The following is a 22,756-nucleotide window of genomic DNA, read 5'->3' as shown; positions in this document are numbered from 1 at the left end:
GGACAAAGCAGAAAAAATGAGTTTGGGAAAAGGAACAGTGTGATCTAGGAAAGAAAAATGGTTCCCTGGGTCCTTGGCTGGGTGGGAACTTTGTGGATCCTGTGAATGAGTGACCCCTACACAGCTCAATGCAGGGCTGACAAGGGATGCTAGGAGTACTGGACCCTGGGTGTGAAGGCATAGGAGCTACAAATAGAACTTCCACGTTTACGTTGGCAGAGAACAACCAACCATTTTCAAAATGATCGTGTGAGCCACTAGGAAGGAGCACAGGGATTTAAATCACCTTGGAGGAATTTTTTTTCAAGGGATTTTGGTCAATCAAAACATATCAGTAACCTAATGAGGGAGCATAACCAGGAGTTCTTCAGAAGACAGCTTAAAAATCTGAATATTTAAAACTGTAATGATCTTTTCTCATAAAATTATTCATGAATACTGTATTATTTAATGAGACAAAGATAGAAATAGAAGAGAAAGATAGAGAAAATATCTATTTATCTATCTATCTATCTACCTACCTACCTATCTATCTATCTAATCTATAGAGAGAAGGGGAGGACCAGGATTTTAGATAATCAGTTTTCTTCTTAGGTTTAAGCATTGCTGTTCTCTTCTTCCCACCCCCTCCATCTCTCTCTCTCTCTCTTTCTCTCTCTCTCTCTCTCTCTGTCTCTCTCTTTCTCTGTGTGTGTGTGTGTGTGTGTGTCCATATGCTCCTTTCTGTCCTACTAAAGGCAAGTATCCTTTGTGTGTATGTGTTGGGGGGTTGTTTTGTTTGTTTGTTTTGTTTTGTTTTTGGTTATATCAGACACTAAACTCTGGAACATGGCTTGCCCGGCAGGTGGTCTAACACCCAAGCCACACCTCCAGCCCTTTTTGTTGAGTTTACTTTTCAGATAGGGTCTTCCATATTTTTCTCAGGCTGACCTTGGACAGTAATCCTCTTATCTCTGCCTCCTTTGTAGCTGGAATTACAGGTATACACCACTATATCTGACTTGTTTTTGAAATAGTCTTGCCAACATTTTTGCATAGGGTGGCTTGAAGCTGCAGTGTTCCCATCTTTGCCTCTGTGCATTCTTGTGTGGTAATTCTGAATAAGTGGCTTCATTAGATACATACACGTATTTTATATGCATAACACTTCTTTTAAAACTTTACAATACATATTGGAAAACTTTCTGCACCTCGATTTACTCACTCCATTTTAACTGCTGAGCAATAAGTAGCAATTATTGAGTCTCACAGGTTCCAGACACTGTTCTCAGTGCTTTACCATTAGCTCACTCAACTCTCCACTCAATCCTAGCCAAAAGGCCTAGAAATGACAGCTTATTGAACTCCCATAATGGCCAATTTGTGAAAAAGAAAACTGAGTCATTGAGTATTTTAATGAGTGTCCTAAGGTTGAAATTGTCCAAAACACCCAGCCAGTCTGACACCAGGTCCTACAAGCACATGCACCACACCATACCACACTGGATCCCATTGCAGGAATGGGCCACCACTGAGTCAGTATTTCACTGATGACCCACACTTAGGCTTTTCATGATTCGAAAAGTTGTAACGAAGTCATTGGTAACTTGACTATTGAGTGGACAGTGGGGTGTGATGGGCTACTTTCCACAAACGCTTAATTCTTTTCATAAAACCAAACACAATTAATGTTCAGATTTACTTAACTTTCAGAAACCATATGAAAAACTCCCCATAATTAAGGAATAAATCACTTACATTAAAATAAAGCACGCTTACATGCTATAATTACTCAGTGCTTATAGTTTATCAGGAGCTTATGTAAGTGTCTAATTTCTAGAAGAAACCCAAACAAGTAACAATAAGAGAATGATAGTGTGGCCTAATAACACTAAAATTATTGGCCATGCCTGCAGACCAAATTTAAACGAAGGCTCCCTTTCCTTCCTCAGAGGGTCAGCTTTGAGAAACTATTGTCATTCTGTAACTATCAAAATTAAAATCAAATTACTCAAGAGAATAATGCAAGCACTTGCCACATGAGCTGTAGTGAAAAGCAACATGCTTACTTCAAAGATTCCTTATCACAAAAAGAGGAGATGTACACTGAAATTCAGCAAATATTCAGCCTTGACCGAGTGCCAAGAATTGTATAATCAATTGTATAATTGATGCACTTTCACATAGACATGGGGCAAGGAAAGATGGAATACATTTTATGAAAAATGCACATCTTCTCAAGTAATAGTATCTTCTTAAATTTCCTGTGAGAGACTAGTGTGCAATGTGCTTTACGTGGAAGCTGCAGCAAAGCACTGAACAGATTCCATGTACAGGTTCTCAGCTTTTAGCACAAGGGATACAGACAGGTTTTTTTAAATGTGGTATTCATTTTTCTAAGATGATCTTTTCAGTGACTGAATTCTTGCTAATAGCACATTAGATTCTGAGGTTAAGTAAACCAACTAGAACTGTGCAGGCACCCTCCAGATACACCTGCAAGAATAATTACTGATTTGTTCTTGCTGACAATCAGATTTTAGGATGGAAGTCACGAATCACCTGTATAGATGTTACCTTTTCCAGTGGACTTTCTACCCGAGGCACGTTGATGGCTGGCATCCGAACCAGGTTTTCCATGTGTACGTGCTCATTTTCAGGCTGTCTGCCTTTAAAATTATTTACCACACACACAACCTAAAATTTCAGAAAACAATGACAGTTCAGTAAGACATATATCCTATAACTATCATCCTTGTGAGTAGTTTATTGAATCTAAACACAGTAATAAAAGTGTTAAAAATACTTAAATGGTGTACATGTGGGATACTTTGCATCCAGATTTACTTTGCATAAATTTTAATAACTATAATTTTAATAACTATTCCAACACAGCTAGGTTTAAGAAAATTCACTAATAACATGTGACTTGATTAATAATGACAATTTTATTATTCCAAAATTTTCATTAAATGTTCAGATCAATCCAAAAATAACACCATAACCTTATAAAAATTCATAGCAAGCTAACCTTTCCTTAATATGGCTAACCTACAACTTAATTTAAATGCCAGTTACTTCTCATTGCATCAAGATTATTACATCCGTAATAAACCTTCTACTATTGGCACTAATTTAGCAACATTTCTTTAATTAACCTAGCTTATTGTCTATTATTGCATCCCATATATACTTGGCATTTCAACAGTATCTTACCAGGGCAGCTGCTGAAATAGAAAACCCTTTCAATAAAGGGTTTCAACTGATTACATCCCAGAGGTGAAAGAATCTATACTAAACCAGAGGTTCTCGTACTCTTTCCTGTGCATAAAAATGAAGTTCTGGTATTGTTAAAACTTCATATTTCTAAACCCTCTTCTAAAGTTTCAGATTTAGTAGGTGATGGATGGGGCCCAAAAGTTGACACTTACAAATGCACTGTAGAAATTTCTGGTGCAGGTCGGTCATATTTAAGAAATAATGAACTAAACAATGCAAAAAAATTATTTGCTACTGTTAACAAGTGAGTAAGGTATTGATTTTTCTTTTCTTAGTTTTTTTTTTCTTACTATAAATCAAGATACAAACCTTAATTGCAATTTCAACTTAATAACTTTTAAAAAAAGTAAATACTTAGTCAATAATAATATATCTACACTGCATGTTTTTACAAATACTCCATTGGACAGGTTTTTTTTCTTTTGTAGGACTTAATACCGAATTTTTCAAAGACAGTTAAATCTTGGTTACCCTCTAGTTTTTAAATAAAATTTACAAATCTAGAAAATAAGAATATACTATGAGATTTTATAACAAAAAGTTATTTCCCTGCAAGCTATTATTTATTTCTTCCACATCCTAGAATTCTGGGTTAGAAACATAGATCAAATCCTGTTATTTGATGGATTCAGCTTTAGTGATGCCAGCAAGGTCTTTAAGGTAAGGGTTGGCAGGAAGGGCTTGGGAATGGGGACCTGGTAAACCTACTGTCAAAGGACATCACAAGTTTCATGATAGACAGAAATCTATACAAATAGATACTGATTGCTCGAGAGGTGAGGTCAGGAAGTTTCGTCTGGAAAGGGAAGAGTGTAAATACTTTTGACTTTGTCAAATTACAGACTCTGTGATAACTGCTCAACCTCTGTCCTTTCCATGGAAAAGCAGACATTAAGTCAGTTCATAAATAAATAGTTTATTAATGTGCCAATAAACTTTCTTCTGCAAAAGTAGGCAGTGGGTCAAAGTTGATCTGTCGGTTGTAGTTTTCTGATTGACCACTCTTTTAGAATACAAAGGATAAAATCAGTAATTTTAGCTCATAACGACAATAAAACAAATCAGCAGTTTCACATCCATCCTACACACCACACACATACATTCAAACACATTTTCTTTTTCATTAGTGTTATAAATTATTGGGAAATTTAGCACATAAAATTGCTGACAAATCTGAAGTAAAACTTTGTGAGATGCACAGACATCTGGAATTCTTGAGATGAAGTTTATCTAATGGTAACATGGGCTTCTGAAATTAACACAAGTTTTTTTCTTTTTCTTTGTTCTGTGTTTAGAAGTTGTGGCTTTGAGCATTATTCATTATTTTTAATTATTTAGGATTGTAAAAGGATCTATTGGCTATCTCTTTGCCTTAGTGAAACATGAGGTTAATACCACTGAAGCAGCAGAGAACTCCTATTTGAAATACTTAAGCACCTAACACACAGTAGATGCTTACTAAATATGAACTATTAACTTATTGATTCTTTTTTATTATTGTTATTAAGAAGGAAATTACTAAATTTTCTTTAGAGAATATGCAAGTATTTAATGTTTTGTCTGCTAACAAGAACTGATTTACTGCTAGTGAAAATAATAATAAAAAGCAAAAGGTGTAGGTTTTGATTCTTCATCTGTATGTTCTGGATGATTCTCTGGGTCTCAGTTTTCTCACTTAGAAAGTGAAGATATTGTAACAGATCACTAAGTTACCTCCATTTCTTTGGTTGACAAAGGTATGACATATTTAATAAATGTTCACCACTGAATTAAAGCTTTACCCATCTCCTGACCCCACTCCTGGATCCTCTTAGAGAGATCCTCCACCCCCATCCCAGTGCAGTTGCACATGACATAAAAGTTGGGTTCGTCTTTTATACCCTCTGTACTCAACCACTCGCTGAATCTGCTCAGCTTTCCTTCCTAAAAACTTGATTTCTTTTATCTGCTTTACTCTATCTATACCAACTTCAAGAACCAACCATCCACCACCTATTGGCTGGATTCACGGCACACCTTTCTAAACCGTCCTACTAAGTGCAGTCTTGTTCCTCTTCAATCCATTTCCTGTAATGACATGAGGGTGAATGTTCCAAACACAAGCTGGATATGTCATTCCCTAAAACCATTTTGTGAACTGGATTCCCATTTTTCTTCAAGTGTTAACTCTAACCCACATTTGTAACCTTCTTTCTCTCACTTTCCCAAACACCTTTTCCTTTTCCCTTCTCATGTTCTTTTACTTGGAATACTTCTCATCTCTACCATCTTGGATGCCACATCTAACCGGTCATCCTGTGCAACCTCAGCGTTGACTTCCCACAGAAGACTTCTCTGAGCCCCTGGCTAGAGAAGGACAACGTGCTGTTTTGTGCACACGGAACTATAATTCTTTTTATCAGCACACCTGTCACAGCAGGAAACTTTACATCAGTCATAGCAAGTCTTTGATTGCTGTGTTTCTCTTCCAAGACTGTCTGCTTCACAAACCAAGGATGTTACCTGTTTTTCTTTTTCTCATCCTTGTATTCCTACCGCCACAATGACTGGAATGGACACACATTCAGACCAGGCATCCTCAAACTTTCTGATGTGCGTATATTACTTAAAATCAATTACCTTCCAAACAGTAATTGATTACAAATTATATTTTATAAATTTATATCAATTATATTTTATATAAATAATTATAAACTATAGTTTGCATAAGCTTATATAAATTCTATAAATTATAGTTCAATATAAATAAATAATTATATACATTATATTTCTATAGATGTGGCTTCTGTGTGCATAATTCTACACTCTCTTACAAAAATGTCACTAATAAATCACTGCTACACATATAGTTCTTTATCCAGTCGTGATGGGAAATGAATCTGCTTCATCTGTGATCGCTTTTCCTCTTCTGTTATAGCAACGAAATATCATCACTGCAAGGCATTAAGTTCATGGGCCTTGGATCATCTCAATTCTGGGCTCTTTCACACACTATCTTTGTGATCAAAGTTCATGGGAAATCTATTTAATAGAACTAGGCCTCTGATTTCTTTGAAGACAATATACTCAATGAGCTATCGTGAGGATCAGTGGAACTAATTTAGTAAGAATCACATGAGAGATTACTGTTGTTTAAGGTAACATGACAAAGTATTGCTGTGGCTCAATGAATTTGAACTTATCCTAACTGACCCTGTAATACCTTGCTTTGGAAGTATGTTGAATTACACAGTTTTTATAAAATAATTTTGATTGATCACCAATAATTATTGGATTAGTATTTGCTTTGTGTGTCTATCCATGAGCCAAATGCATACGGGATGAGTGATACATTTAAAAGCAATATAATTCCTGGCAAGATGGAACCAGGACAAACCGAGAACATAGTAGAAATTAAAGGAATCAGGTCCTCAGCACACTGCATAGGAAAATTGGAATTGACTGAGCCAAAGCTCAGCTGTGCAAAGGACTGAATAGCTATCAAAGGGGAGGACCATGATGCCCAGTGCTTTCTCTGTCCGGGCACCGGGCTGCCCTGGCCACATACGGGACTCGTTTAACCGTTAAAGGAACTGTGAGAAGCAAATCAAACAATTCGTCATTCATTCATTCATCAAACATTTACTCAGCACCTCCTATATGCCGTCCCTGTTCTAGGAACTGCAGATGCACAGTGAGTAAAACAAACAAAAGATTTCTTTTCGTCAAGGAGCCTGGTCTCTAATGGGATTGGAAACAAAATGAAAACAAAAATGTTAGATGTGATATAAAAAGATCTGAATTGTGTTTTGGAGAAAAGTAAAAAAGGGAATAAGAGAAATCCTGGGGAAGGGAGTAGTCATTTTGCTCATAGTTCAGAGAATGCCTCATTATTTTAGGAGTAACATGGGTTAAGTGACTTGTTCAAAATTATAGGACCAGCAAGTGACAAAGGCAAACCCCAAATGTAAGTTTTTCTCACCCACATCTCTCTGCTCTGCTCTCTGATACATGCAGAAGAAAGGACATTCCTGCTGTAGCAAATGTGTAGGATGGACACAGCTTGTTTATGATGGGGAATGAAGCTGATTGTACTCAAAGTGCAGGATTTATGCACAGTGAAAGGGGAAAATATACTTCACTAGGAAAGGTGCAGCCAGATAACTGAGAACCCCAGACATGCAATGGACGTGTCCGGATTTGATGCAGTAGAAATGAGGTTTTGCTTTTTGTTTTGTTTTGCCATTAGCAGTGACTTGTTAAAATGTACATAGAACCAGAATTGGGGGCGGAGGGGGTGTTTAGAAGAAAGTCTGAAGCAAAGGGGCAGCTGTGAACCTATAGAGATAACGGAGATGAGAAGCAATAATCTTCAGATTGAGAGGTTCTAGCCAGAAAAGCAGATATGGGAAAAATATTTTTGTAAATGGAAATGAACTTGAAGTAGATGAATCCCTGGTTGTGGGGGATGAACCAGGAGGATGAGTCAAAGGCAAATGCTAGCAAAAGTCTGGGTGATGGGAGGAGATGTTCTTTAACCAAGACATAAGAGGCCTGGAGTAGGTTAATGTTAATTTTATCTTGGAGTCATTTTACAATCCTGTATGTGTTGTAAGATAATTGGAAACACACCAGGAGATTGCAAGGCAAGGGTGGAGTCACTGCTCAAAACAAAAGCACTGCTGAGTTGCCCAAATGAGACACCTGGGAGTCATCATCATAGATTGCTCCCTCTGCCTCATCTGCCTCACCTCCACTGTTCCTCAGCCCACCTTCCCACCTCCTCCTGGAGCCCCTCTCCTCACTCCCTGCTGCTCAGGACTAATTTCACCATTTTATTTCCTTGGTTCTGCTTAACCTAGGGTTTTATTTTCCAGCAAACATTTCTTCCAAGTACAAATCTTACAGGGTTGAAGGAATGAGAAAAACAATCACTTATGGCACCTATTTCAGTCATTCACAAAGCAACTCAGGGAACACGCACTCCTTCACTTAGCCTTTGTGAACCCAAGAGGGAGGCTGTGATTAGACTCACTGATGAGGGAGATACCGAGCTTCAAAAAAGCTAAGTGGATGACTCCATGGTCCAAGCTAAATACCTGAAGGAACGAGGAGTCCACTGGGCTGGGGTTTTGTTTGTTTTGTGTCAACTCAGTTGAAGTCTGACAATGCTCTTAAATGACCTCCATTTTAAACAAAAGTCCAGATGTTCTCATGACATGCAAAACCATTTGGAATATCCCCTGTCATTTTCCACCCCCACCTCACCTGTCACTTGTGCTGGAGAACTGGTGCCTTCCAGAACGCCATGCTCTCTCCTGCACAAGCTGGGCCCTGGCCTAGAATACAACTGGAGCTCCACGTAAGCTGATTTTATGAAGTGTTTCTTATGGCCTGGTGCCTCCCTTTGTCCCTTACTCCCTACGCCAAGCCTAGACTTTTCAAGTTGATGAATCATCTCCCCTTTCTGATCTGTGCCTACTTGCAGCAGGGTTTATCTCTTCGGTAATGGTACTTCTGTCTGCTCTTCCCACCTGAGGATGATCGGTTAAGTACATGCATTATATCTTTGTCAGGTATTTATTCCTTGTACCAAGCACTGTGCGTGGATTAGAGCAGGGACTCAGTAAATGTTTGTTCATGATGGAAGAGAGTGGGGAGACATTTAAGGGAGTGACCTGATTATTACTATCTGAATCCCAAATCAGACTTTAACTCTCACTAGGGATCCATGTCCAGCTATCATTCACCACAAGGTTCTGAGAGTGGGAAGTGCCTAGGGTTCAGGTTTGGGGTTTTCAAAGTGTGAGTTGCTCCCTAGAAGTAAGGGATGATGACAACAGCCACCTAAGACCATCCACAGGAAGTGTGATGAGATGCCTGGGAAGTTGTAAGGGACCCAGGAGTTAAATCTCATGCTTGTGTTCTGACATTTTTATTACTGCTGTGCTCTTTGTCTAGTATTGACTATTTCCATAGGATTTATGCACGGGTCTTTGTTTGGGGGTGAGGAGGGTGTTACGACCCAAAGGCTTCTTGCTTGCTAAGCAAGCACTCTACCACTTGAGCAACACTCCCCAAGCCCTTTTTCATTTTAGTTATTTTTTGGAAAGGGTCTCACATTTTTACCCGGTGCTGGCCTCAGACTATGATCCTCCTATCTATGCTTCTGCATAGCTGGGATTATAGATGTGAACCACAAGATTTGTTGGTGGAGGCATGGGGAGAGGTCTCATTAACTTTTGCCCAAGACACACTGTAACCTCAATCTTCCTGACCCCCTTCCAAGAGTTGAGATTATAGGTATGAGCCACCATAATCTTGTTTCTTTTTTAAAAAATGTTAACCAGTTTCAACTATGGTGAGTGAAAACAAGGCAAGATTTTTGTTCCAAACTGGGGCTCCAGGTTTCACCCGAGGCTGCAAATTATTCTAAGACAGACAGGTCTTAAATTGGTAAGGTTTTAAATTGGGAGTGTTAAATTGGTAGGTCTGGCCCACGTCTGTTTCCGTATTTGACTTAAAATGCCTGCAAAAATTGATGAATAAACAAACTATATCTCAATCTAGAAGTCTTCCTTTGTAACCAAGAAACTGAGTCTTAGCCAGTTATAGCTGAGGAACCTCCAGCCAATCAGAGGCTCAAAGCTGCCACACATAACCACATAAGGCAAATACTAACTACAGCCAATCAGGTTGCTCCTTTAAATCACTTCCTTTTCTCTGGCTATAACTGGAACTCACACATGTGAAGAGTGGGCATTCCGGACCAAGTTGGCCCAGTTCTAGAGCCTGTTTCTTTTTTTTTCTCAAATAAACTTTATTAAATTTAAATAATCTCTGACTTAAAAAAAAAACAACAAAGCACAGCAACCAGACATAAATTTCCCAATGACCTTGGAAAACAGAACAAGTGACATTATTCAAACATGAAGCATAGGATGTAGACTAGAGATGAGGTCAGGGTCACCACTTTGCCACAAGAGACTCTAGAGGAAACAACCCATTTCAAACACCAGGTACATCAACTGTGTTCAAGCATTTGTTAACTGGAAAAGTACACAGGCATTTTTGCTCTGTAATGATTGACTAGTAAAAAGAGGGAGAGGAAGGAAAAGTTAAAGAACAATTCAAGTGTAATCAAATGAAAAGTATTTCTTAAATTATAATGTGTCTGTGCAAAAATGTTTTGATATGTATCATACACATTTTATCATCTAGTAGAAAATGCCAGTGCTTACAATGATCTGATACTCTCAAGTTGGGCTAAAATACATTTCCAACAACCAGAACCTATAGAAATATTCCAAGGACATTTTATAATATGAGTAAATGTGGTATTCTTACTTCATTACAAGCCACTGTATATGCTTTTCATATATGATTTGAAATGGTACTGTCTTGGAGGCAGACTGTGAAATTTTCATTCTTAAAGTGAAATGGCTCGTCTCATAAATAAACATTGTCGTAGTGGATGTGACACAGGGGCTCACAGGCAGCACAGGGGTGAGGCACAAAGGGGTCCTGGGATGTTCTAGATACTTCAGAAAAGCCTAAAAATATCCAATCAACCCAGTCTTAGAAATTGTCCAGGGGCCAGGTGCTGGTGGCTCACATCTGTAATTCTACTTGTAACCTCAGCTACTTGGAAGGGTGAGATGAGGAGGTGTGCAGTTCCAGGCTAACCTGGGCAAAAACTCTGAGAGACCCCCATCTTAACAATGGCTGGATGTGGTGGTATGCACCTGCCATTCCAGCTATGGAAAGAAGCCTAAAATAAGAGGATTGTGGTCCTTGTCAGCCTCAGCAAAAGCAAGACACTGGCTTCATCATGGCCACAGCAAAAATTGCTGGGACTCAGCTTAAGCAGTAGTGTTTGCCTAACAAGCGAAGGCCTGAGTTCAAACCCCAGAACCACCAAAGAACAAAAGAAAACAAAACAAAAACCATCCAGAGAAGACTGTTTTAAGCCCTCTTCCATTTTTACCTGAAGTATTTCATTCACCTTTAAGTGAGGAATTTATCTTTTCATCCCTAAACCAGATTCAGGCAGAATAAATAGTCATTTGTATATCACAATTAGACAAATAGACAAACTCAGTGACTCACCCTTGCACTTTCACCCTTAAACTTTTTTTTACAGGTGGTTATACAAGTTCATTAAAGGACCCAAAATCATGTAAGTAAGTTTGTACTTACCAGAAATACTGCTATAGATATTCCAACCAGAAAGCCTGCTATGACATCTGACCAATGATTCCGATATTCTGCTACTCTGTTGAGTCCAGTAAGAAAGGCCAAACACATTAATCCCAAGCACAGAACTGGCTTAGCAAGTCTAGTTCCTTTGGCTTTGATTGTGTTGGTAATGTACATCTGAAATAATAAACAAAAGCATGGCTTTTCATGAAGGTATATCATTTATGTACACAGATTCTGTATATGTGCACAAATGTTTGTACAGAGTTACATATACTTACCTAGTTCAAATTATTAACTACAGTTCACGGATTCCCTGATAAAGGTTTCTCAGAAGCAGTATTTAAGATTGGCAGTTATTTAATTTCGCTTGCCCAATGTGGCCATTTCTTATTAATAACCAATTCTCATGTAACATTGCTAGTCATTTAGGAACAATGAATACAGACATTCCAACTGGTTTTTTTTTTCACTTTTAATGTACCTTTCCTTCTTTCATCTGAGTGTATTTATTAAGTTAATCTCAATGATATTATGAGAAGGAGAAAATTGATACTTTTGCAATGTTTTGATGTTTAAATGCCACACTGACAGGATGCATACTTGATCAAACCAGAAATGTGAATATAGCTATAAAAAATAAGATGGAGCTTCCCACTAAATAAATGTTACTTTGAAGAAGGAATTTAAGATTCAACGCAGTGCCAAGGTTTGCTTTTATGTTTTTATCTGAAATTATAAAATTTTTAAAATTTACCAGCCAGAATTAGCACAAAAAGGCTTAATTACAATGATGGAAATGAGTCAACTAAAAACAAAACAGTGAATGGACTCCCACACTTTTGGCAATTTCATATATGTTAATGAAGAGCATATAGCACCAAGTGAATGAAATATATCCAAGCTGTAAACCACCATGTTCAAGAATAATTTGGTCCTTTTCCCAATCTAATTTACTCTGTAGCTCACTTGCTCATAATTTAAGTCATGTAAGCAAATCTGTTGACTGCAAGTAAATGTGTCAATTATTATTGAAGTTAATAGTAAAGTAATTATAAAAGAGATGGCTTCAGCAGTACAATTAGATTTTGTGGTGTTAATGTAAGTACCTGGTGCTGATCATATACTCAGAAAAAATCTTAGAAATGTATATAACCACTTCACTACTGTCCTGAGTCGAATTAAAAAAAAGTACATTTGCCAAAGAGAGGAAACCCAAATCAGTGTTTAAACTTTTAGTTCACAGTAACCATCTTAGGATGCTATGAAATTCAGTAATTATCCTTCATATTTTTTCAGGTCAAAATTTGTAGCCCTGTTGGTTATCAGAAGAAGCTGTATTAATATTTAAACAGTACAAATGATACAAACCCTTTCCTGAGCCGTGTACTACTTCATTGCAGTATACCCCAGGTCCCAAGACTATTCCAGAAGAAAAAACACCAAACAGTCTCCATCTTGGCTTGTGACCTTCAGAGCTAGACCTGTGTCTCCTAAGCCAGTGCTCAGAAGGGCTTAATAATTCCAGTTACAGGGATCCACACACATGAGAAGGGGACGGGAAGAGATGAGGAAGAGGTAAAGATGCTCTTGCCATTCTGAAAGAATGTGTTAACAGACTCTGTCCACATGAATAAACAACACAGCAGGGATCTCAGGCCACTTCCCAATACCCTGATCCTTTACCATGCATTTCTGTCAAAATTCTTTCCTTATTAAGACAAAATGAGTATGGGCTAACTGAGTAATAGGAACATTGCTAATATTAATTATAACTGTCATTTTATAAATGACTGCTGTTCAGGGCACTATTCTAAGCATTTGACATTATCTTATGAAATCCCGAAAACAACCTTCTAAGTCAGTTATCATTATTAACTTCACTCTACAGTTAAAAAAAAACTGAATCAAGATATAGCTTATTATGAAGACTACATTTTGGATTTTGAGGTGGCACTGTTGAGAAAGAAGAAGGGGAAACAAGAACTATGGGGACAGCACTTTAAGTCCCTCTTACTCTTTCCTTCTTTTTCTTCCCTGACTTCTTTTGGGGAAGAAATGGCTTATGGTCATAAACTGAGCATCAGAAAAGGCCAGAAGTTGGAATTAAAAATAGGAGCATGAGGTCACATCTATGCTCTGTCATTAGGGGAAATGGAAAGTAAGGTCAGTGTGCCCATGTGCAGAATCTATATGGCTCTGGAAAACATTTGCCTTCCCCAACAGCCATTGCAGACCCAGCCCAGCCCTTTACTTGTTCAAGTGATGAAGGCCCATGGAAAGCTGTAGGCTTGGACCACAGCTCTCTGAAGTTTCTCTCGAGTGTTGAATCATTTCCTAAATTACCCTAATGACTTGTGTGTAACCTAGAGATGGTCTGGGCACTCTGGTAACTAATGAAAACGTTGCCTATATTAGAAATAGCCTGGGACTGGCTTTTCTTCTACCAGATGCCCATTCATGTTCAGACCCAGAGTGGACAGGGGGAGGTGACAGAATGTCCATTTTTATGAGAATTTCAGAAGTTAGTAGAATATCAAGACTTATAGGTATAACTTCAAGGTTGATCATATTTTTGGAGCATAGTCTGCATGAATGTAACAAAAGAAAAATTAGAGAATATTCAGTTGTACTTGGCAACTTTATGATTATGAGTGCCTTTTAACCAGTCTAAATGTGTTTTCTTTACAGAAAGTCATTTGCAGCAGAAGAGATTATGGCATAATAATCTATTAAGCAAGCAGGATACGGGACACGAGTTGATTATTTATGCTTTCAGGGTATGTAATTCACTTAGGAAACCATCTAGGTCAACCAGATGCCAAAATGTAGCTAAAATAAACACAAACAGAAGGATGCTGTGAATTGAGCAGGGAGGAGTTCACTCAGTCCTCAAGGCTCTGTTGGATGCTCACTACCTCACAGGCCAACCCACTTAGCCATATTAGCAGAACTTATTCTCCCATTCCACAAATACCTATTAGCACTACGAAGCAGATAACCAGAGTGGATCATTCGCTCTGTTAATAGCTGGGTGTACTTTCCTCCACACTTTCTCTTTGCTTATCCAAAGATATGCTATAATTAACACAAATATACAGAGGCTTTGCTTACTTATTTGCTTTTACGGAAGTAGAGTTCTAATGACAATATTATTCTGTAATGTGAATTAGCTCACTTGTCATAATAAACATCATCTTTGGGGTAAGCTGAGGAAATATACTGTTTATAAAACAGTACCATTTAAAGAAAGAAATTTCAAAAAAATCCACACAAATATTTGCTAAACACCTAGTGATCTAGTACACACCAGAGGTTGTGTTAAATTTTTCAAGGAGGAAATCCCAGGTTTGAAGGATAAGCATTGCCATCCCAGGCAAAGGGAAAGAGAGAGTGGGGGGGGTGTCCTAGACACAGGGACAGCATAGGTAATCCTGCTATGTGTGCTCAAAGAACCTTTTTGTCCTTTCTCAGAACACTCAAGCTGTGTGCACAGTTATTATTTATTTTGTTTGCTTCCTTCCCTCCAGTGAGAACATAGAAGCCAAGTCTGGATACTTCACTATGAGCCCTGTGCTTGTCATTTTGCCTGACTCACAGTAAGATTCAATAAAGATGAGACTTACTAAAGAAAAAAATAATAAAGGGATATGCAAAGATGGAGAGACCACAAAGCATTTGTCACTCTCTAAAATAATGCTCTTCATTGCACATCTGTTTATCTTCCCTTCACTAGAAGATCTCATTAGAATGGCACCGGTACTCCTTCATTGCTCTGAAAATCACAGTAACATTCAAAAAATAAATGAATGAAGCATGAATGACATGGTTGGGTAAAAATGAACTTTTGAATTCATTATCTGAAAGTACTTTTCATGATTTGAAGTTATCTTGTGTATGTATTTGTTTACTTGCTTATTGTCTTTCTCTTCCTTGTCTGTCTTACATTGCATGCTACAGGGTAGGCCCTCGTGACAGGAAATATCAGCCCTTGAAAGATGTCCTCGTACTAATCCCAAGAACCTATCCTGGGTTCCTGTTATTTCCTGTGATATGTTACTCTTGGTCATAGTCAAAGAGAGAGATTTGGAGATGATCTTCTCTCTACCTTTGAATGGTGGAAGGAACACAAGTTGCCTCTAGAAGCTGGAAAAGGCATGAAATGAACTCTCCCTTAGAGTGTCCTGATATTTGCAGCCTGATGACAACTGATGTTAGTCCAGTGAGACCCAAGCTGGATTTAAGATGTACAGAACTCTATGATAATATATCATGCTGTTTTAAATCACCAAGTTCAAGGTAATTGCCCATGGTGTCAGTAGAAAACTACAACCCTCAATCAATATCTGCTTACTGGGTGAATGAATTAATGGGCTGGAATTTGTAAAAGTCTTCTGAACATTCACATTGGAGCTAGAAAGATCTGGGTTTGAGTTCCAGCTCTGCCACTTACATAGGAGACATTTTTCAACCCCAACCTGTCTAAGCCTATCTACATATCAAATACAAATGATAATTAAAATAATACCACATAGTACTGTAGGGATTAAAGACTACAGCACAGGCAAAGTACTTACCATGGAGTTGGCCTACAGTAAATTTTCAAAAACTGCAGAGTTAAATCAGAGTCAGACCAGGAAATATCATAGGACCAGGACTTAATTCTGGGGCAGAGCCTGGAATGGAGCTTATTAAATTTAAGCTCTCCTGTGGCTGAGTCTTTGCAGAACTCTACTCCTCTTGTTCTTTACTTCTTCATTATGCTATTTTGCCATCCTCCATATTAGATCATCTGCTTGAAGACTTCCACTAATTTTTATTTGCAAGTGACTTTCACATACTCTCTTATTATTTAGCTCTTTCTACCTACAAACTAAATAGCTTCAATTTCTTCCACTGATGCAGAATAACTCAGTGGGTAGAACCCTCAGCAACCTAGAGAGTCTAGTATTTTTGACATAGGTCACTCCTCCAAAAATTATGCCCATCCATACACATATCCTATAATCAGCCCAGAGAACAGTTGTAACTTTTCTAGACTGTACCCTATTGTCATAATTCATTGATCCATGTCTCATAGTCATTTTGGGATTGGATTATCTTTAACTGGTTTGTAGATTTTGACAACCTTAATTAATAGAGCCTGATAGAGCACTAACTTTATTTTGATTTGTCTTGTTTTAATGACTTCAATACATTATTGATCATACTGTGTTTGTGTCTATGGGCTACTAAACCTTTCACAACTTCCTCACATGAATTGAAATTTTATTAAGTTCCACCTCCTTACCCCTCCAGACTTCTGGGATTATTCAAGAAATGAAATTCCTTACAGTTTTCAAACTAGTATTCCATCCTGCCAATATCATTTTAAACTTTTATGTTGACCTCTATTATGTTTATCCTCTTTCATTTAGCTCCAGAAAGAGACTCCCCTAAAATAAGACAGCATTAAGGATGGAACTCCATGGCACAATGCTACAGAGAAGTTTGAAAATTCAAATTTTAAAACTTATGTACATGCACAATTGGTACAGTGATGTTAAAAGAAGCTAGAAGGTTCATTTATTGAACCAGCATGCAGGGTTCTGGAAGTCTGATTATTGTACTCAGACCTGATATTCTTATCCACAATCATAAGTTTGCCAAATAGCCATGCAAAGGCATCTGAAGGTGAACATAAGTGATAGTTGGTGCTGCAATGGTGAAAGACCAAGGATTTTACAAGACAGATTTGTGTTCACTTAATTCAGACTTCTCATAGCTGTGGTATACTTGGGCAGGGCTGGTGACAGTACATTAAATGGTACTATATTTAAGTGTTGGGTGTCAAAAAATGATATAGCAAGTTATGGCACTTTGACATGCTGAATACTTTGAACTCAATGAGATTAGAAAGACTGAGAAGCAAAATTTCCCTCTGACCTTCTCCTGCCCTCCTGTCTCCAACTCATCTTTCTTCTCTGTAGCCAGTCATAAAACCAGAATTCTTCCCCATGTGGGTCATTAAGACCTATTAAAGTCATTCCATTTTCACTGAAGACTCTCACTGCCCCATACCCCACAAGAAGCAAAGTTAACAAAGAAGTCAAGAAGAATCGAAACAGACAGGCCTTGATGGGTTTTCCTCACTCAGTCACCAATAGATCAGACCCTTTGCTACATGGTGAGTCTTTCTTCATCAAACCTATGCATAAAAATAAAGTGTTTTCCCTTAGTCCTGAGGTCATTATTTCTGAAGGCTTTCTTGTCACTTAAAACTTTGACTAAATACATTTGTTAGGCTTCTTTTGTTAAGCTACCATTTGTTATAGAAGTATTAGTCATACACCTTATGATGGATGCAGAAAGGTACATATCTTTCTGACCCTACAGAAGTCATAAATTTTAAATACTTCAATTTAGATTGTGTAGAGAATGCTGCTACCCTGTCTTCCAAAACCAGCATGAGCACCCATCTTATACTGAGTGGGAAGGGATGAATTCTAAATAAATACTCAGCTGTTCTCAGTCCCCCACAGGGCTCTCCTACAAAGTGCCCTCTCTGTCTTCTCTGGCCTCCACTCCCATTGTGTCACTGATGCCTTACTGACAGCTACTGCTGATGTCTTCGTGGCCTCATGCTGACTTGGTCCATTTAAGCTCATAGGTATAAAGATTCTTTAATGTCCAGCACATCTTCTTGTACCCCCAGGTGGGCTGTCTTCCCTCTCCAGCTTTGCCGCAGGGTCCTCTGGTTCCCATGGCAGCAATCTGATCTATTGTGTGATTTACTTGCCTATGGAGGCATATTGAGAGCAGGTGTTCTCCCTGTTGTAAGCCAGAATTGAGGTACATGCCCTCTACTTTCTGTTAGCCACTGACAGACTTCCTTCTCAGGATTTTTAAGCCAAAGGATGTTCACCTGATTACACATAATTGCTGCTCTGCCCTTTGGTCTCTTCCTGTCTCCTCCCTTCCCCCAGGTTGGTAGAACTGCCCTTATGTTAATTATGCCCATGCTGTATCCATCATTGACTTAAAAGAAAAGTACTCAGATCTCCAAGTTTTACCTTTCATATGTAAAAAGTTTTACTTTTCATATGTAAAAGTTTGGGGATTTAGAAAGTTCTCTTCTCTCTTGACAAATTGAGGTATTAAGTAAACAGAATTTTCTGATTGGTACTGAAAGTTCTTCTCAGGCCTGTCCCTCCTTGAGGCACTGAATCCAATATGGTAGACCCCAGCTGTGATAGTTATTGAGCACTTGAACTGTGGCTACTGCAACTATGGGACTACATTTTTAATTCTATTTGCTTTTAGTAAAACACAAATCTTAAAACTAGTACCGGTTACGTTATCTGAAAACTTGTAAGAATGTATGAAACTGATTTGTACCCTCATCTACATTTCACATTGTGAATTTTGTGAAGTGCAAATATAGACAAAGTATTTCAGATGACAAGTTAGTATACCACTTGAGATATGAAACATGTACTAGTTTTAGAAAATGTAAAACAATCTAATAGCTAACTTTATATTGATACATGCTGAAATGATAACACTTTGGATATACTTGACTCAACAGAATGTTTTTTAAAACAAACACCACTTTTTTTTCTAAAATGAACTGTTTATTTAAATCAGTAACAGTAACAATGCACTGGAGGATGATTGTAGTATATGGATAAAATAAATGACAGTAATATTACAAGGGAGAGAAGGCTGGAATTGAGAATATTCTGCTAAAGGTACCTATATATTACATTATGTGATATAGTTATTTGAAAGTGGACTTAAATTACTTTAAAAAATGTACATTATAAGCTGAGCACATGGCTCACACCTACAATCCTAGCTACAAGGGGCAGTGGGCCATTAGTCAACCAGGGGCCTACCATGAGGAGATCTATTATAAGTCCCCAGCATACAGCCCAACTATAAGCACAGATGGATAATCAAAAGTCATACTGCTCACAGCTGGAAGCTGAGATCGGGAGGATCACAGTTCAAGACCAGCCTGGGCAAATAGTTCGTAAGGGACGCTCATCTCCAAAATAACCAGAACAAAATGGACTGGAGGTGGAGCTCAAGCAGTAGAGGGATTGCTTTGCAAGTGTGAAGCCCTGAATTCAAACTCCAATCCCACCTTAAAATAAAAATAAAAACTGTACATTATAAATTTTAGAGCAAGCACTATAAAAATTTTTAAAGTATAATTGATTCACTGTTAGGGCATAAAATAGAATTATTTAAAATACTTAATTAAAATCATTGGAGATGCAGGGAAAACAAATGCAATGAATAGAAAACAGTTACAAACCTGATAGCAATACCACTTTTTTACATTTTTAAAATATGACTTTTAGAAAATTTAAAAATCAAGTTTATAGTTCACTTTATATTTCTATTGACCAGCACTGACCTTGTCAAGAACACTGCAATTTAACAAAAAAGATAAATAAACAGTGAAATTACAAAAAACAATAGATCCATTCTACCACTTACTTGGCACTTTATTACTTTTATTTATTGCATTGGTTGGACTTAAGTACTACCCTAAAAATAATTTTTAGTTTGCCTGTGCTTCTTCAGATAACATTCTTCTGTATCTTTTATATTTGTAGCATTTCAAATACCATATACTGTAATAAAATGATATTAAGATGTACTTTCTGAATTACACTATCATGGTCTGTGTGTTTTCAGGTTCTAATTATCATAAGAGCCACTTTTTAAAACTTTTACTTCATCAAAGTTAACCAGCTATCTTGAATTTTATGAGTTTAATAATCTGGGTAAGAACAAAATGCCACCAATTAGCTCCATGACCTTAAACAAATTACTCGAAGCCTCAAATACGTCATTGGTAAAATTAAAATGGCAATAATACTCATTTTGTAGAATTTAGCATAGTAATCACAAATGGAATGTAAGGTTTATTATTATCACAGGGCACATGAAAACTTCCGGTTGCAAAGCAACCAGAATAAACTTAAAGGATTAAAACAATATATTTGTATTAAAACTATACATTTGCTGGAAGAAATAATAAATTCAATTGCTTAGCTTACAGGCATGGGGATGAAGGCCCTTATTGTAGCTGAGAAATCCAGCATAAACATCCATTCCTTTATTATAGTCTCAATGGGCACCTAACAAAGAATTACATCACTGCGAACACAGGATTTGTCCTGTAGTTGGTGCCTTTGAATGGGTAACATTACAGAGTCACAAATATGATGTCAGTAACAACAACCTCAGTGTTCAGGACCAGCTGGTACACACAGTTAAGATCAGAATGCGCTCAGTAGCTTGGCTACAATGGCCAATTGATGGCTTGGTGGTGAATCACAGCCCTATATCACTGACTCATTTACCTTATCCTCAAAGTGCAGCCATGCTGATTTCACATGGAGACCATTTCTCTCCAGTGAGACCTCTGACAAATATATTGCACGCATGGCATTTGTCCATTAGTTGGAAGAACAAAAACACTTTTGCTTGATATTGTCATTTATAAAAATCAAGAACAACATTTAGGCTCCACTTAACATTCATTTTCAATATGCCAGGTGAAAAGCATGGTGGTATTTACATGAAAAGAGGCTGCTACCTAATTTCTGCTTCTGATACAAGAAAAATCAAACTGTGTGAAGAGCTACCTGGAAAGAAAAGGTATTTTGATTGCTGTGATTTCAAGAACCCTGTCATCTCCAAGATTTAAATTTTTTGACTCAGATCAAAGGAACTAAAATCAACATGCAGAAGACTGATCTGGAGGGTTGAGCTCAAGTGATAAAGTGCTTGTCTAACAAGCAGGAAGGGTTCTGAGTTCAATCCCTAGGACCTCTCCCCTCTCCCCCCAGTACCAATAAAAATGAAGGAAGGAAGAAGGGAGGAGGAGGAGGACAAAAAGACAAATCTGGAAATATTTAAATACTACAAAAATATGCAGTGAAGTGTGACATGAATGAGGGATTTGTTTTGGATTACCTTAAAGGAAAATTAAGAAAGGAAAAACTGTTAGAATATGTACATAAAAAGTTTAAGTCGAATGTTGGGGACAAGAAATGAGTGGCAAATCAGAAAAGAGTATTTCAAGTGTCTTTGGGTAATCTCAAAACTGAATCTCTAGTTAAATCTTTAGGACCCAAATTATTTCTCAGTCTTCCTTCAGTGAAAGAAAGAAACTGTAATTAGTAATGATGTGGTTATCTATATACATAAACTATGAATGATTTTCACAACATAGTATTTACCTGTATATCATATAGAATCAGAAAAAAGTAAATATTTAGAACTGGATTTTAGATTTTGAGGGATTTCCTTAAATTATGTAACACCAGGAAAGACTCAAGAACTATCTCACAAAATATAAATATACTATTGCAATGAGGGAAAGAAATGAAAGTGTGATATATCTTTCTCATTTTTCTAACAACATGGTACTTGCCTCACATGCACATTCAAAGTCTCATGGTTAGCATGTGTGTATTTGAACAAATGGCACACTGCAATCAGCAACAAAACATATTACCAATTACTTCAATAAATATCATAAATATTAATCATGGTGTGAAATTTCTATTGATTCCTTAAAATTTGAGATTGTGCTTGTAGGATTTTTCTGATTTCATTTCTAACCTTGGCTGGGAAATAAATCAGGGGAAGAATTTTTTCTGGTTGGAGTCTCCGGAGGGACCTTTCTTTCCTCTCTCTCATGGTTTGAGATTTCCATCCTCCATTTCCTCAATATTTATTCAATTAAAATCTGGCAAGGTCCACCTCATTGTACCCTCACCTGGTTTCCAACTTACTTTATTCCCTCTCAAGAATGAGGAAAGTGGAGAAGATAAATTCCTGCAGCCTCTTGTTGCACACTCACCAGCTTCGACCTCTCACACCAAGAAACACTGGGCTGAGGACATACAGGATGCCAAGGATGTCAAAAAATGTCTCTGCTTCCTTTTACCTCAAATCACATCCTCACCTCAGTATAATAGGGGGAGGTGGTGATATCTTTCTCATTTCTCTACCTAGTAGAAAAATGTTCCTAACAATTAAGAGTTATCTTTGTTATACTGTAATGATACGTCTTTTTCTTCTTTGCTGGCTTACAAGGGATAGAAACATTCTTTCCCTCTTGCCTCAGTGCCCAACATGGAACTTGCCTCACACTCAATAACTTATCATTAAAAAAGTTTAAATTGACTGGATGCTTACTGTGAATCAAGGACTCGCCCAGGGCTTAAGGCAAGTAGGCAATGAGGCAGGAATTCAAACTCAGTTTAGCTTCAAAAGCCCTGCCTCACAAGGATGCTGAATTCCATACAGAATA

The 22,756-nt window shown here is 37.6% G+C and overlaps 1 protein-coding gene across 1 annotated transcript in view; it reads right to left on the bottom strand.

The window, feature by feature from the left end:
• Plppr5 (phospholipid phosphatase related 5) overlaps positions 1-22,756 on the bottom strand; it is a 179,797-nt gene that overhangs the window by 21,851 nt on the left and 135,190 nt on the right. The window contains exons 6-7 of the mRNA XM_074049052.1: positions 11,437-11,613; positions 2,542-2,676 (exon numbers count right to left, since the gene is read on the bottom strand). Coding sequence (XP_073905153.1) covers positions 2,542-2,676; positions 11,437-11,613 — 312 coding nt within the window. The remainder of the gene's footprint in view (positions 1-2,541; positions 2,677-11,436; positions 11,614-22,756) is intronic.

Source organism: Castor canadensis, chromosome 12, assembly GCF_047511655.1.
Source record: "Castor canadensis chromosome 12, mCasCan1.hap1v2, whole genome shotgun sequence".
Taxonomy (NCBI): Eukaryota; Metazoa; Chordata; class Mammalia; order Rodentia; family Castoridae; genus Castor; species Castor canadensis.
Note: the sequence above shows the minus strand (reverse complement) of the source record. Positions and strands in the feature narration are given on the sequence as shown.